Here is a 12,900-nt window from a genome sequence, read left to right as displayed (position 1 = left end):
TAAAATAAATAAATAAAAGAGAATGATATTTTGTCCATGAAAGGACATCAGTTTATTGATCTTTTCTGTCTGTCTATATGTGGGGGGCCAGGTTCACTTAAGTTAAAACCAATTTAACGAAAGACTGTAACAATTGTAGAAACATTATTTAAATCATATAACCATAACAGTTTTGACACTATAATAACAACTAACATTATATTAAAGATTAACATGCAGGCTGAGCTATAAACCAGAAAGAGAAGTGAGAGTTCACCTGATCCATCCCCTAGGGTTGAGGAACTACGCTTGGTGGTTTCTGATTTGTGATGACATTTCCTGACTTGCTTCAATGCTTTATATCCCCATTTATATTGTGTCTTACTTCAATTCTCTCTTGATCTTCTCTTACTACACAGCTCAAAACCATGGGAAACTTTGCAGCAAATGAAGGACTATCCATTTTTGTTATTGTAAGGATTAGGATTTTAGGATCTTATTTAAATGAACTTTTTAAAATCTTTTAATAATCTTTGGATTCTAAAGTTCTTCCTTTTTTCAGATTACTTGCTTTTTGTGTTCTCTTTTAGCACAATTATTTGTTAAACATACTGAAAAACAGAGATACTATTAATGTTTTACACTTTAATTACTTTTAATCAGTACCAAATGTCTTAAACGTCCCCCGTTCTGTTTTTCAGCTTGTGTGGCTCGGCATCAATGCGTTTCTCTTTGTACATTTTTACATGGCATTTTTGTTTGACAGATACTACTATACTAGAGTCATACTTGGGGTAAGTGTCAAATCATTTATACATTTTAAATATTTAATTTGTTCATTAATATATTACTATAATTAATGTATTGTTGTAATTTTATAATTATTTTAAGGTCAATTATTATATTGATGCCAGTATGTTTTTCTTAAATGTATGTTGTGTAATTTGTAATTGTAATAATCTGTGTAGTTGAATATAACGTTATATAGTTATATTGTAAATCTAATTTATTGTTTGTATATTGTACTTTCATTTCTATGTTAATGTATTGTTAGATTCTACTCAGAACTTCTGTAAGAGTACAATGTTTATATGTAAAATGTTACATTTTATCCGGAAGGACTATATATTTAATGCGTATTTTAATGCAGATATGTTGTTCAGAGCTTAAAATAGGAAATGAAACTTCCCCTGTCTCTCTCTATCTCTGTGCCCACAGCATGCTCTCTCCTGGGCCAGAGCTCCAGCTGCATGTCTGAATTTCAACTGCATGTTGATCCTGCTTCCCGTCTGCAGAAACCTGCTCTCATTCCTACGCGGATCCATACAGGTCAGGAGAGGAGCATCAGAGCGAAAGTGAAAGGCTTATCCACTCCAGATAGTGAAAAGTGATGTGTCTGTGTTTGTGTGTGTGTGTGTTCACAGTGCTGTAGCCGCACTGCAGCCCGTCAGCTAGACAGAAACATCACTTTCCACAAACTGGTGGCCTACATGATTGCCTTCCACACAGGTACAGTAAGAAAGACACTTTCACTTAGTTTCCACGTTTAAATCCTTTTCCTAATCTTTTTTCGATTTTCAAATCTGTCTAAAATGCCACTAAACTTAAAATCTAAATTTGGTGTAGAAACAATTTTCACTCAGTAAATTGCCAATAAATTTCACAATTAACTGTGGATCAGAAGTTTGAATAATTACTGTTTTTTATGTTTTTGAAAGAATTCTCTTATACTCACAAATGCTGTAAAACAGCACAACAGTAAAACAGTAATATTGTGAAAAATTATTTCAATTTAAAATAAATGTTTTCTTTTTGAATATATTTTAAAATGATATTTATTCCTGTAATGGCAAAGCTGGATTTTCAGCATCATTACTCCAGTCTTCAGTGTCACATGATCCTTCAGAAATCATTCTAACATGCTGATTTGGTGCTCAAGAAGCATTTCTTATTATTATCAAATTTGAAAACAGTTGTGCTGCTTAATTTATATTTTTTTAAAAACTAGAAATTAGTACTTTTGTTGTGCAAGGATGCTTGAAATTGATTCAAGTGACAGTAAAGATATTTATTATATTACAAATTTCTATTTCAAATAAATGCAGTTCTTTTTAACTTTCTGTTCATCAAAAAAATGTATCACGATTTCCACAAAAAAATATAATAACTGAGCAGCAAATCAGCATATTAGAATGATTTCTGAAGGATCATGTGACACAGACTGGAGTAATGATGCTGAAAATTCAGCTTTACCATCACATGAATACATTAGATTTTTAAAATATATTGAAAACAGTTATTTAAAATTGTAATACTATTTCACAATATTACTGTTTGTACTGTTTTTTTTTTTTTTAATAAATGCAGCCTTGGTGAACAGAAGAGACTTTCAAAAAGTCTTAATTATTCCAAACTTTTGACCGCCAGTGTAAAACATGATCTTTGTTTTATTTACAACTTCAAAAAAATTCATATTTACAGTGTAGCCTATACGTCTTGCATGTATAATATTTTATAGATAATTAACTTGCTGATTTCTTGTATATTCCCCCAGCCATCCACATCATAGCTCACCTGTTTAACTTTGAGAGATTCATGGATTCCCAGCTCATGATCAACAGCAGTTACCTGCCTTACGTGCTCTCTCAAATCGGCAACAATGACAACAGATCCTACCTGAACCCCATCAGAACCAATGACACGGTGAGTCTTTCCAGTGAGTTTTGCAAGGTTTTTACTCATTTCAGTCACACATTTTTGTGTCAGAGTTACACATTCTCAGTGTCAGCAGAAGTTCCCTCTAAAACACTGATTCTGAAGCAGCTTCCTGCTCATTACGCAAGGAACCTCCAACTGATCTGACTTTAGGCCCGTAGGATACCTCCCACTTCCACCCACGGTTACATCACAGAACCATCATGCTGCTGCCGATGTTGTGGTCACATGATTTTTTAAAATTCTGTTGCCATAGTGTTGCAATGATGACCCAGTGGACAATAGCCAGAAATAGAAAATTGAGAGGATGAAAATCTTATGATCATAACAAAAACATTTACAGTATAGTGCCATGTTGAAACACAATCGACACTGCTAAAAAAAAGTATACTGTATTTATAGCTGTAATTGAGAGAACCTACAACAGATTTGAAATTTTCTTTAATAGCATTTATTTGAAATTTTGTAACATTTTAAATCTCTTTACTGTCACTGTCCCTGCTGAATAAAAATATGAATTTCTTTTCCAAAAAAACAATCTTTTTAACAGTAGTGTACATCAGTCTGAAAAGTGCACAATGTTCATTTTTGCTGTCTACTCTAACTTTGTCTCTTTTTGACAGTAATGTTTTATATGGTAATTTTTGGTGTTTTGGATTTCCCAGAACCCGACCATAGTGATGTTCACAACTATAGCGGGACTGACGGGGGTGGTCATCACCCTCGCCCTCATCCTCATCATCACTTCCTCCATGGAGGTCATCAGAAGGTCGTATTTCGAGGTGTTCTGGTACACCCATCACCTGTTCATCGTTTTTTTCATTGGTCTGGTGCTTCATGGAGTTGGGTGAGGGTTATATTTTTATTTTTTGTTCATCGAAATCTAAACCAAATCTGAATCTCACAATATGATACATTAGATAATCCTGTTTTGAACAAACAAATGCAATAATACATCTAGAGAGAAGTTTTTAGTTCTTGAGCAGCAAATCATCATATTAGAATGCTTTCTGATGGATCATGTGACACTGAAGACTGGAGTAATGATGCTGAAAATTAAGTTTGCCATCACAGGAATAAATGACATTTTAAAGGTAAGGACACACCAAACCGACACAAAAAAAAAACTAAGTCGGCTTGGTGTGTCCCTGGCTTAATAGTTGTTGATTTGAAAACACCAACTCATTTCTGATCATTCATGCTAGTGAACACACAGTTGGGGTTATAGTTGCAAGCTAATAAAAGGCAGGTTTTCCAGCAGCCTTTATTGAAGCATCATGTAAATTGATGGCACATCTCAGTCATAATACAGTACTTGTTGACTGGTACATAATGCTAGCAGGAGAAATATCATGCATTATTCATGCAATAACAGTATGTCTGTGTAGGCGTATTGTGCGAGGCCAGACTCTTGAAAGTGAAAAAGTGCACAACCCTATTGAATGTCACAGCCAGTTTGAGACCTGGGGTCAAAATGGCACCAACTGCCCTGAACCTGTCTTTGCTGGGAACGCACCGATGGTATATCATAAATCTCAAATACAATCTATAATCTATGGAAGCTTGTTTCTGCCACAGGGCAGATTCATTTTGACTTTAATCAAACAATTCTTTTTTTCTCGCAATTGCTAGTTTATATCTCCCAGTAAAGATTTTATAACTCACAATTGCTAACTTATATATCACAATCACAAGAAAAAAAGTCAGATATAAACTCAGAATTGCAAGATTAAAAAGTTCAAATTGTGAGATATAAACTTGCAATTAAAAATGCAACTTTTCATCTCACAATTTCTTTCAACCTGCACATAACATGCAGAAGAAAATATTAGCATGATTTACTAATTTGTTCCCTCGTTTTAAGTAAATTGTGTACACAATATAATAATTTGTTCCCTCACTTTACCACATAATGCCCATGACATTATAATTTGTTCCCTTGTTTTACTAAATTGTGGCCATGTTGTAATAGTTTGTTCCCTTGTTTTAGTTAAAGGAGCTGTATGTAAGATTGTGGCCAAAACTGGTACTGCAATCACTTTCAAATTACTGTAGAGCAGTGTATCCGCTCCCCCTCCCCCCTGACTCGAGGTTGCCAGACATGCTGCAGGATCCAGCAGGAACGTAGGCTGCTACAAGGAGCTGCAGCTGTGGTAAGAGCAGCAGAGCTGGCAACCCGGATGCCGAAACACTTCTGACTTCGTGATTGGTAGATAGGTGGAGGGTGGGGCTTCAGGCCAAAACACAAGATGACAACATCAACATCAGTTGAGGGCTGCAAGTTCACTTTTTAAATGACAATATCCTGGCCGTACTACTGTTGTCAGCGATATAAGTATTTGAAATGAACATGATTTCTTAATGTCTAGTGACATATCAGGGCCATTTTATGATTAATTGAAATACATTTCTTACATACAGCTCCTTTAAAGGATTAGTTCACTTTCAAAAAAATGTTTGCTGATAATTTACTCACCCCAATGTCATCCAAGATATCCATGTCTTTCTTTCATTAGTCGAAAAGAAATTAAGGATTTTTCTCCATATAATGGACTTCAATGGCAACCAACTATACCAATGTTTAAAGAAGGTTAAAATCTCAGTCTCAATGCAGCTTCAAAGTCTCTACACGATCCCAGTCGAGAAATAAGGGTCTTTTCTAGCGAAACGATCGGCCATTTTCTAAAAAAAAAAAAAAAAAAAAAAAACTTTTTAACCACAAATGCTTGTCGTGTACCATCTCTGAGATGTGCGACGCATTGCATCATCATGTTGGAAAGGTCACGTGTCACGTCATCTATCTAAGTTATTTGTTCAAAAAGGTAGGAAAGGGTGAAAAATTCCATCTCATTTTCTCCTCCAACTACAAAATCGTCTGACATCTTTGTTTTAATTTATTATTAAATTTTTTTTTTTCGTGACCTTTCCAACGTGATGACGTAATACGTGGCGCATCTCAGAGATGGTACAAGACGGGCATTTGTGGTTAAAAAGTATATAATTGTTTTGTTTTGTTTTAGAAAATAGCCGATCGTTTCGCTAGATAAGACCCTTATTTCTCGACTGGGATCGTGTAGAGACTTTGAAGCTGCATTGAGATGGACATTTGAACCTTCTTTGAACATTGGAATAGTTGGTTGCCATTGAAGTCCATTCTGTGTAGAAAAATCCTGGAATGTTTTCCTCAAAAACCTTAATTTCTTTTCGACTGAAAAAAGAAAGACATGGATATCTTGGATGACATTGGGGTGAGTAAATTATCAGCAAACATTCTGTTGAAATTGAACTAATCCTTTAAATCAAAACGAGGGAACGAATTAGTACAACATGGCCACTAATTACTAAATCGAGGGAACAAATGAATAAGTTGTGAGAATGAATTTGAAGTTTGTGGGCATGTTTTAAACTAAAATAAGGGAATGAATTAGTAAATTGTGTCTTAATTAAATTTTTTCTTGCAATTACCTTTTATTTTATTTTAAATTTCATGGTGGAAACAAGCTTCCATAATAACCATATTTTAGCACATAAATACATACAAATTTATTGTCAGCATTTAAAACACATGTACTTTCTTTTTACAGACGTGGAAGTGGGTGGTTGGCCCCATGTTTCTATACGTCTGCGAGAGACTGGTGCGCTTCTATCGCTCACAGCAGAAAGTGGTGATCACCAAGGTTAGGAAATCAAGTTATTTAATTAGCAACCAATCAATTTCTTCCCCTCTCACCATATTACGCCACTTTGCAGGTAGTGATGCACCCTTCCAAAACCCTCGAGCTGCAGATGAAGAAGAAGGGCTTTAAGATGGAGGTCGGTCAGTATGTTTTCATCCAGTGCCCGTCGATCTCTCAGTTGGAGTGGCATCCCTTCACCCTGACCTCTGCCCCGGAGGAAGACCACCTTAGCGTGCATATCCGAATTGTAGGGGATTGGACAGAAGCCCTTTATAAGGCCTGTGGAGGTGACAAGACTGTGGTGCTGGATGCTTGGACACTACCGAAGTAAGATTAAAGTGACAGATGTGTTATTTAAAGAGATGGTGAACATTCTGTCATCATTTAACCCAGCCTCATGTTATTCAAATCCTGTATGACTTGTTTTGGACAGCACTAAATTTCATTGTATGGATAAGAAAATTTGCAAAGAAGAAAATCTGCAGAAGAAAGAAAGTCATACAGGGTTGGAACAACATGAAGGTGAATATTAATGTGCAAATGATCATTTTTGGGTGAACTATCTTCTTAATGTCAAATTTTTCTTATGGAACTCAAAAACTTGAATTACACAGATGCAGTGTTTTAAATAGTACTTGAGAGTTTCACTTGTAAAATGTGAAAATACATGTGTAAAAAGGGGATGTGGGCGTACAATCACAGTTGCAAATAAGAGAAGTATGGGAAGACCAGGCTTCTGTTTGAGAAGATGGCAGGCAATACAGCGATTTCAACATGGGTGAATTTTTGTTGCCGTTTCTTCTGCGTTCCCTAATTTCTTCCTCCTTCAGTACAGAACTGGAAGAATGCAAATTCTACAACACGATAAGCGAACAATGCAATGCTCAGTTATTTCTGTGAAACGTTTTGCAAAGAATGTTCCCATGCATAATGGCTCTCTGGTGTTCTCTGTGTAGGATGGCTGTGGATGGGCCGTTTGGGACGGCCAGTGAAGATGTCTTTCGTTATGAAGTTGTGATGCTGGTTGGCGCCGGTATTGGTGTGACACCTTTCGCTTCTGTTCTGAAGTCTGTGTGGTACAAGCACGTCCAGGAGAACAAAAACGTCTTCACCAAAAAGGTGATGAACAGCACTAAGTTTAGCAGTTGAAACTTTGAATGATAAAACCATACTTTCCACTAGTCTGAAAGAAGTCAAGTAATGCGGATTGCAAGGGTTACTAAAGTAATGTTCTGACATTTGACTTGTGCAGATCTATTTCTATTGGCTGTGTCCGGAGACACAGGCTTTTGAATGGTTCGCAGACCTTCTGCAGAGTTTGGAAAGACAGATGACAGATAAAAACATGAGGGATTTCCTCAGTTACAACATTTATCTCACACGCTGGAAAGACGCTGAGGTGGGCGAAAAGATGTGCTTGTTGAATGGCAGATAATGTAAACCATTTTGAACTTCACTGAAATACGAACAGTCCTCTGATAGTCATTTTGATTACTGTTTAAAGGCGGCCCACCTTAGGGTTCAATACGAGGCGGAGGATGATCCTATCACTGGGCTTAAGCAGAAGACTCGGTATGGTAAACCCAACTGGGACAATGAGTTCAGTGCCATCGCTACCCAACACCCAGGGTATGTAGAGTGTGCTAAAAAACCCATTATTGTTCAGATTGTTCCAGTCCTTGATTATAATTGGTTGAGCCACGCTGTAAATTATTCTAAAAACAGTTGTGCCTAACAACGCACCTTAGCTGTTCTAAATTCACCGTAAACCTCGGCCTCTTGGGGCTTATTGCTTTAGTGAAAAAAATGCTTTTTTTAAAGGCTTTCTACATTTGCTGAGTATTATTTGTTTTCTCTTCCTTCTCTCAGTTCAAAAGTTGGCGTTTTCCTGTGTGGTCCCACGGCACTGGCCACAGCTCTGGGGAAGCAGTGTCATTCACACACAGAATCTGGAGCTGAATTTATATTCAACAAAGAAAACTTCTGATGTGCTTCACCACCATTTGGACAACTCATGTGTATCAGAACCTATGGATACTGATGAACACATTTTAAATCAATGTATACACTGCAACAAATTCTTAAGAGTATTTTTGGACTTGTTTTCTAATAGGCCTATATATATATATATATATATATATATATATATATATATATATATATATATATATATATATATACACATATATATACATATATATATATATATATATATATACATATATATATATATATATATATATATATATATATATATATATATACATATACATATATATATATATATATATATATATATATATATATATATATACATACATATATATATATATATATATATATATATATATATATATATATATACACACACACACACACACACACACACACACACATATATATATATATACATATATATATACACACACACACACACACACATATATATATATATACACACACACACACATATATATATATATATATATATATATATATATATATATATATATATATATATATATATATATATATATATACGTACAGTAGTCAACATTTGAAGTGGATCAAAACCTTTAATCAAAGTTATACATGAATTTTGAACAATACCCATTCTCCACCTCAAAATAAAATAAAATTACTGTGTACAATATTAATACTTGTTTTCAAAGATTGTATCTTGAATACGCGTTTTGTCTTACTGAATTGGTAGAAATGTATTTCACTTTTAGTTGTTTAAAACGGTTTATGTTTTAAAATAATGAAATTCTTAAGAATAGACTTTTTTCATTTCAAGTTTTTGTCATCATGATGCAGAAATAATTGATTTTTATATACTATAAAGATCAGTGTTATTTTACTGTTAGTGTGTGAAACTACCCTGTTGTCCAAACATGCTTCCCCTTTCTTAAGTGGAAGTTGAATAAACCCTATGAAATCTTGAGTTGTGAATTTTGGTGGTAATCACTTTCAGTTCTTTTCATTCATATTAATATGGTAGATAGTGGGTTCCCGTTTGAAAGTTTTTAACATGGTGCAACAATTCTGTATGGGATTTATAGATGGACGTGTGTGAAAACTGAATCTACTTAATTTATAACTCTTTCAGCAAAATTATTGTGTGCTTGCTGGTTTCAAACTTAGGAGAAGTGGAAAAACTCCCAGAAATGACATCAAACATTATGACATGAAGTGAAATTCTTGCATTGTTGTAAATGTCCCCTAATATTTTGTATGTGGTTCTATCAGAGTTTAAATAGCCTATATTTTCAGATATGAAAAACATTTCTTTGGGTGCAAAAAAAATAATGAAGACAAAACATTCTGATATATAAATTTTCCTCAACTGGATTATTAAACCCAAAGCAGACAACTTTAATAATTAAACATCAACATATTCTATACAGAGCAAAGGTGCATGTAACCTTTGCAACTCCAAAAAACAAACAAAAAATACATGTAAAATGTGGACAAGCACTTGCAGATTAGGTAAAGCAGACAAGTTGAACATGGTTTAAGTCTTAGCCGGTGTGTTGAAGGCTTCATAACAGACATGATGGTATGATCGTCAGAGAGAAGGTATTTTTCCCGATCTGTGTCTGTGTGTGTCACATCTCAGCCCTGGTTCCTGCTCATAGTGCAATAGCCACTGCAAACACACTGACGACGCAGTACATGGTGCGGTTCTCCCACCTAACTGTGCAGCTTCCTGCGAAAACACACACACATGCTAGAATGAAATCAGATGCACAAAATGCTTCATCTTATTTAGTTTATCTGAATCATATCTGGCAAAATCATGTGATAGTGCCACATAATTGCCATACTTTTTTTTACAAATGCAGGTTTTAAAACAAAAAAAGTAATAAGAATAATGAGTATTAGTGATCACCATGCTTTAATTTATTACAGATGCAATGAATATAACGCACAAGAACACATATTTGGGTAGCTGACATGAAATTTAGAAATTCAATGGTGTCCTAATGCATGCAGTAGTTAATCTTAAATTATTTGAAACTTTTCATGAGAGACTATGGAATATTTGAACAGTAAAAACACTGCAGAACTTAAAAAAGTGAATAAAAATAAAATAATTTAATAAAATATAATAATAATATAAAAATGATAAAGATATTTGCATAAACTGTCCAATGATTTCCTATTATACACATTTTAAACAAATGTAAATTAAGCAAATTTTATTTAAAATACAATAACATTCAATAAAAATGACATGTATTAAATATAAAAACATGGCCATATTAACTGAATCTTCATAGATGCGACATAAACATACTTTACCAAATTAATGATATGCACTCAATGCATCTACTTCAATTTTATTTGTCAGAGAAATATCAAGAGTGAAGGCCAATGTGGACCATATAATGGACATATTTATATCAAATATATGGACCCTTTTCAAATTTCTGGGGTTCTCAGAAGCAGAAATGGTCATAGTTGGGAAAAATTCTGTAGCTGTGAATGGGAGACGACAGCAAATATAATTTCTGTATTCGTTTAAATTCGTTTTCCTGTAATTTCCTGTCAAGGTAATAAATCTGTTTTTTTTTTTTTTTTTTTAATGCATCATCACAGTCTGAAAAGGGTCCATTGTATTGCTATATCCTTTTGGTCCAGATGAGCTAACACTATTGAAGCACTAAGCAGCTCTAAAGAACTAAAAGCTTTACCGTCAGTGGTAGTGTCCCAGTAACAAGAGTTGGCTGTGTGAAGACCTGCGCCGCTTTTCTGCATCACAGCACAGTTGACTGAAATATATACATAATATACAATCAACAACTGCACTTTGTCTTTCAGCTTTGTGCAAAGATGATGTATAGCCTTATAAATATATTATCAGATCTATAACCTATTAAATATTTGTATACAAGATGAACTCAAATGGAAAGGCTCGTACCAATATACTTGAATGGTTTCCCCTGTTTCACTAACTGAGTGAGAGTGTGTTCGACTATGCTGGCTGTCCACTGGTTCACTTTGTTCTGGCTGTAGTCCACACCTCCAATAATACCCTCAATGCACTGACCGATAAACACACACACACACACACACACACACACACACAGAGAGAGAGAGAAAGAGAGAGTTAATGGAGCAGACTTGCACTCAAATAAATAGGTTAGCATTAATCCTGCAGGCATGAGTTAGACATGAGACTAACAACAATGCAACTCATTCAGTGAGATAGGCTACACACCATAGGGTGCTTAATGATGTTATAAATAAATATATATATATATATATATATATATATATATATATATATATATATACACACATTTTCTGACAGTGAATATTACCTCCTTAACAACATTACTTGCTTCATCTGGGCTGAAAGACATCTGAAATTAGAGGTTTTGAAAGGTGAGAAGAGATGAACACACTATCAAACTGGTTTAAAGATGCATCCACAACATTATATTTAGTGACCAAAATGTACATTTCAGACATGTATGTTAGGGGAAAAAAACTCAAAATGTCCAAAAATAATAGTTTATGATATTTCAACGGTGTCCTTTATGATTCAAGCTGACGTTATGATTTGGCCACACCCTGAAGCATTTTCCATTAAAACGTACAACAAAAAGATGTAAATTCTAAATCGAAATGAACTTTTAGTGATCTGTGTATACGTAAAAGATGTAATGATGTCAAAATATGAGCGTTTAAGCATGATGAAGTGATATTATGTTTCTATCATGAAGCGGTTAGCAGGCTAGCGGTAAAAGCAAGTCTACTGTTTACCAGCTTTGAAAGCTTATACAGATAATAACCAGTCGCACCATGTAATGCCTTATATAACACCTACTTCATCTCCAGAATGATACTCCTCCATCTTATCAGTTTTAAAACCAAAAAATCTGGAGTCTGGACAACAAACTCTGTTCAGATGACTGTAGCTATTCTCTCACTGACAACTAAGGCTGATGTTAGCAACAAAATGGCGATTGAGTGCTGCCACCTACTGGCGCTCTCCGACTCAACATGTCTATCTATCTATCTATCTATCTATCTATCTATCTATCTATCTATCTATCTATCTATCTATCTATCTATCTATCTATCTATCTATCTATCTATCTATCTATCTATCTATCTATCTATCTATCTATCTATCTAATCTATCTATCTATCTATCTAACTATCTATCTATCTATCTATACATTGTTTATACTGTATTCGATCAAAAATACAATAAAAACAGTAATACTGTGAAATATTATTACAATTTAAACTGGTTTCTGTTGTTATATATTTTAAAATGTAATTTATTACTATGTGATGGCAAAACTGAATTTTCAGTGTCACATGATCCTTCAGAAATTCTAAGGTCATTTCTTATTATCAATGTTGAAAACAATAAAAAAAAGGCACTGCCATTCAAAAGTTTTGGATAAGATTATTATTAAAAAAGAAGACTAATAAAAAAATACTTTTATTTAGCAAAGACACATTAAACTGATTTAAAAAAAACAGTAGAGACATTCATGAAATTAATAAA

At 34.2% G+C, this 12,900-nt stretch overlaps 2 protein-coding genes across 2 annotated transcripts; one reads left to right on the top strand and one right to left on the bottom strand.

Annotated features, from left to right (window-relative positions):
* The first annotated feature begins 380 nt into the window (after window positions 1-380).
* On the top strand, window positions 381-8,496 carry cybb (cytochrome b-245, beta polypeptide (chronic granulomatous disease)). Its single transcript, XM_079857031.1, has 13 exons — window positions 381-452; window positions 681-773; window positions 1,198-1,308; window positions 1,404-1,488; window positions 2,534-2,682; window positions 3,360-3,541; window positions 4,083-4,215; window positions 6,279-6,371; window positions 6,445-6,698; window positions 7,328-7,490; window positions 7,624-7,770; window positions 7,876-8,000; window positions 8,241-8,496. The coding sequence occupies exons 1-13, from the start codon at window positions 408-410 to the stop codon at window positions 8,356-8,358; spliced, it is 1,698 nt and encodes a 565-aa protein (XP_079713157.1). The 5' UTR covers window positions 381-407; the 3' UTR covers window positions 8,359-8,496.
* Window positions 8,497-8,930: 434 nt separating this feature from the next.
* On the bottom strand, window positions 8,931-12,340 carry dynlt3 (dynein light chain Tctex-type 3). The gene is made up of 5 exons (XM_079858021.1): window positions 12,208-12,340; window positions 11,699-11,740; window positions 11,296-11,419; window positions 11,069-11,146; window positions 8,931-10,080 (listed from the first exon to the last, which is right to left on the bottom strand). The coding sequence occupies exons 1-5, from the start codon at window positions 12,232-12,234 to the stop codon at window positions 10,004-10,006; spliced, it is 348 nt and encodes a 115-aa protein (XP_079714147.1). The 5' UTR covers window positions 12,235-12,340; the 3' UTR covers window positions 8,931-10,003.
* Between the last annotated feature and the right edge of the window lie 560 nt (window positions 12,341-12,900).

The sequence above is a fragment of the Squalius cephalus genome (assembly GCF_949319135.1).
Source record: "Squalius cephalus genome assembly, chromosome: 22".
NCBI classification, from domain to species: domain Eukaryota; kingdom Metazoa; phylum Chordata; class Actinopteri; order Cypriniformes; family Leuciscidae; genus Squalius; species Squalius cephalus.
The sequence above is the reverse complement of the archived record's forward strand: the minus strand, read 5'-3'. Positions and strand labels throughout refer to the sequence as shown.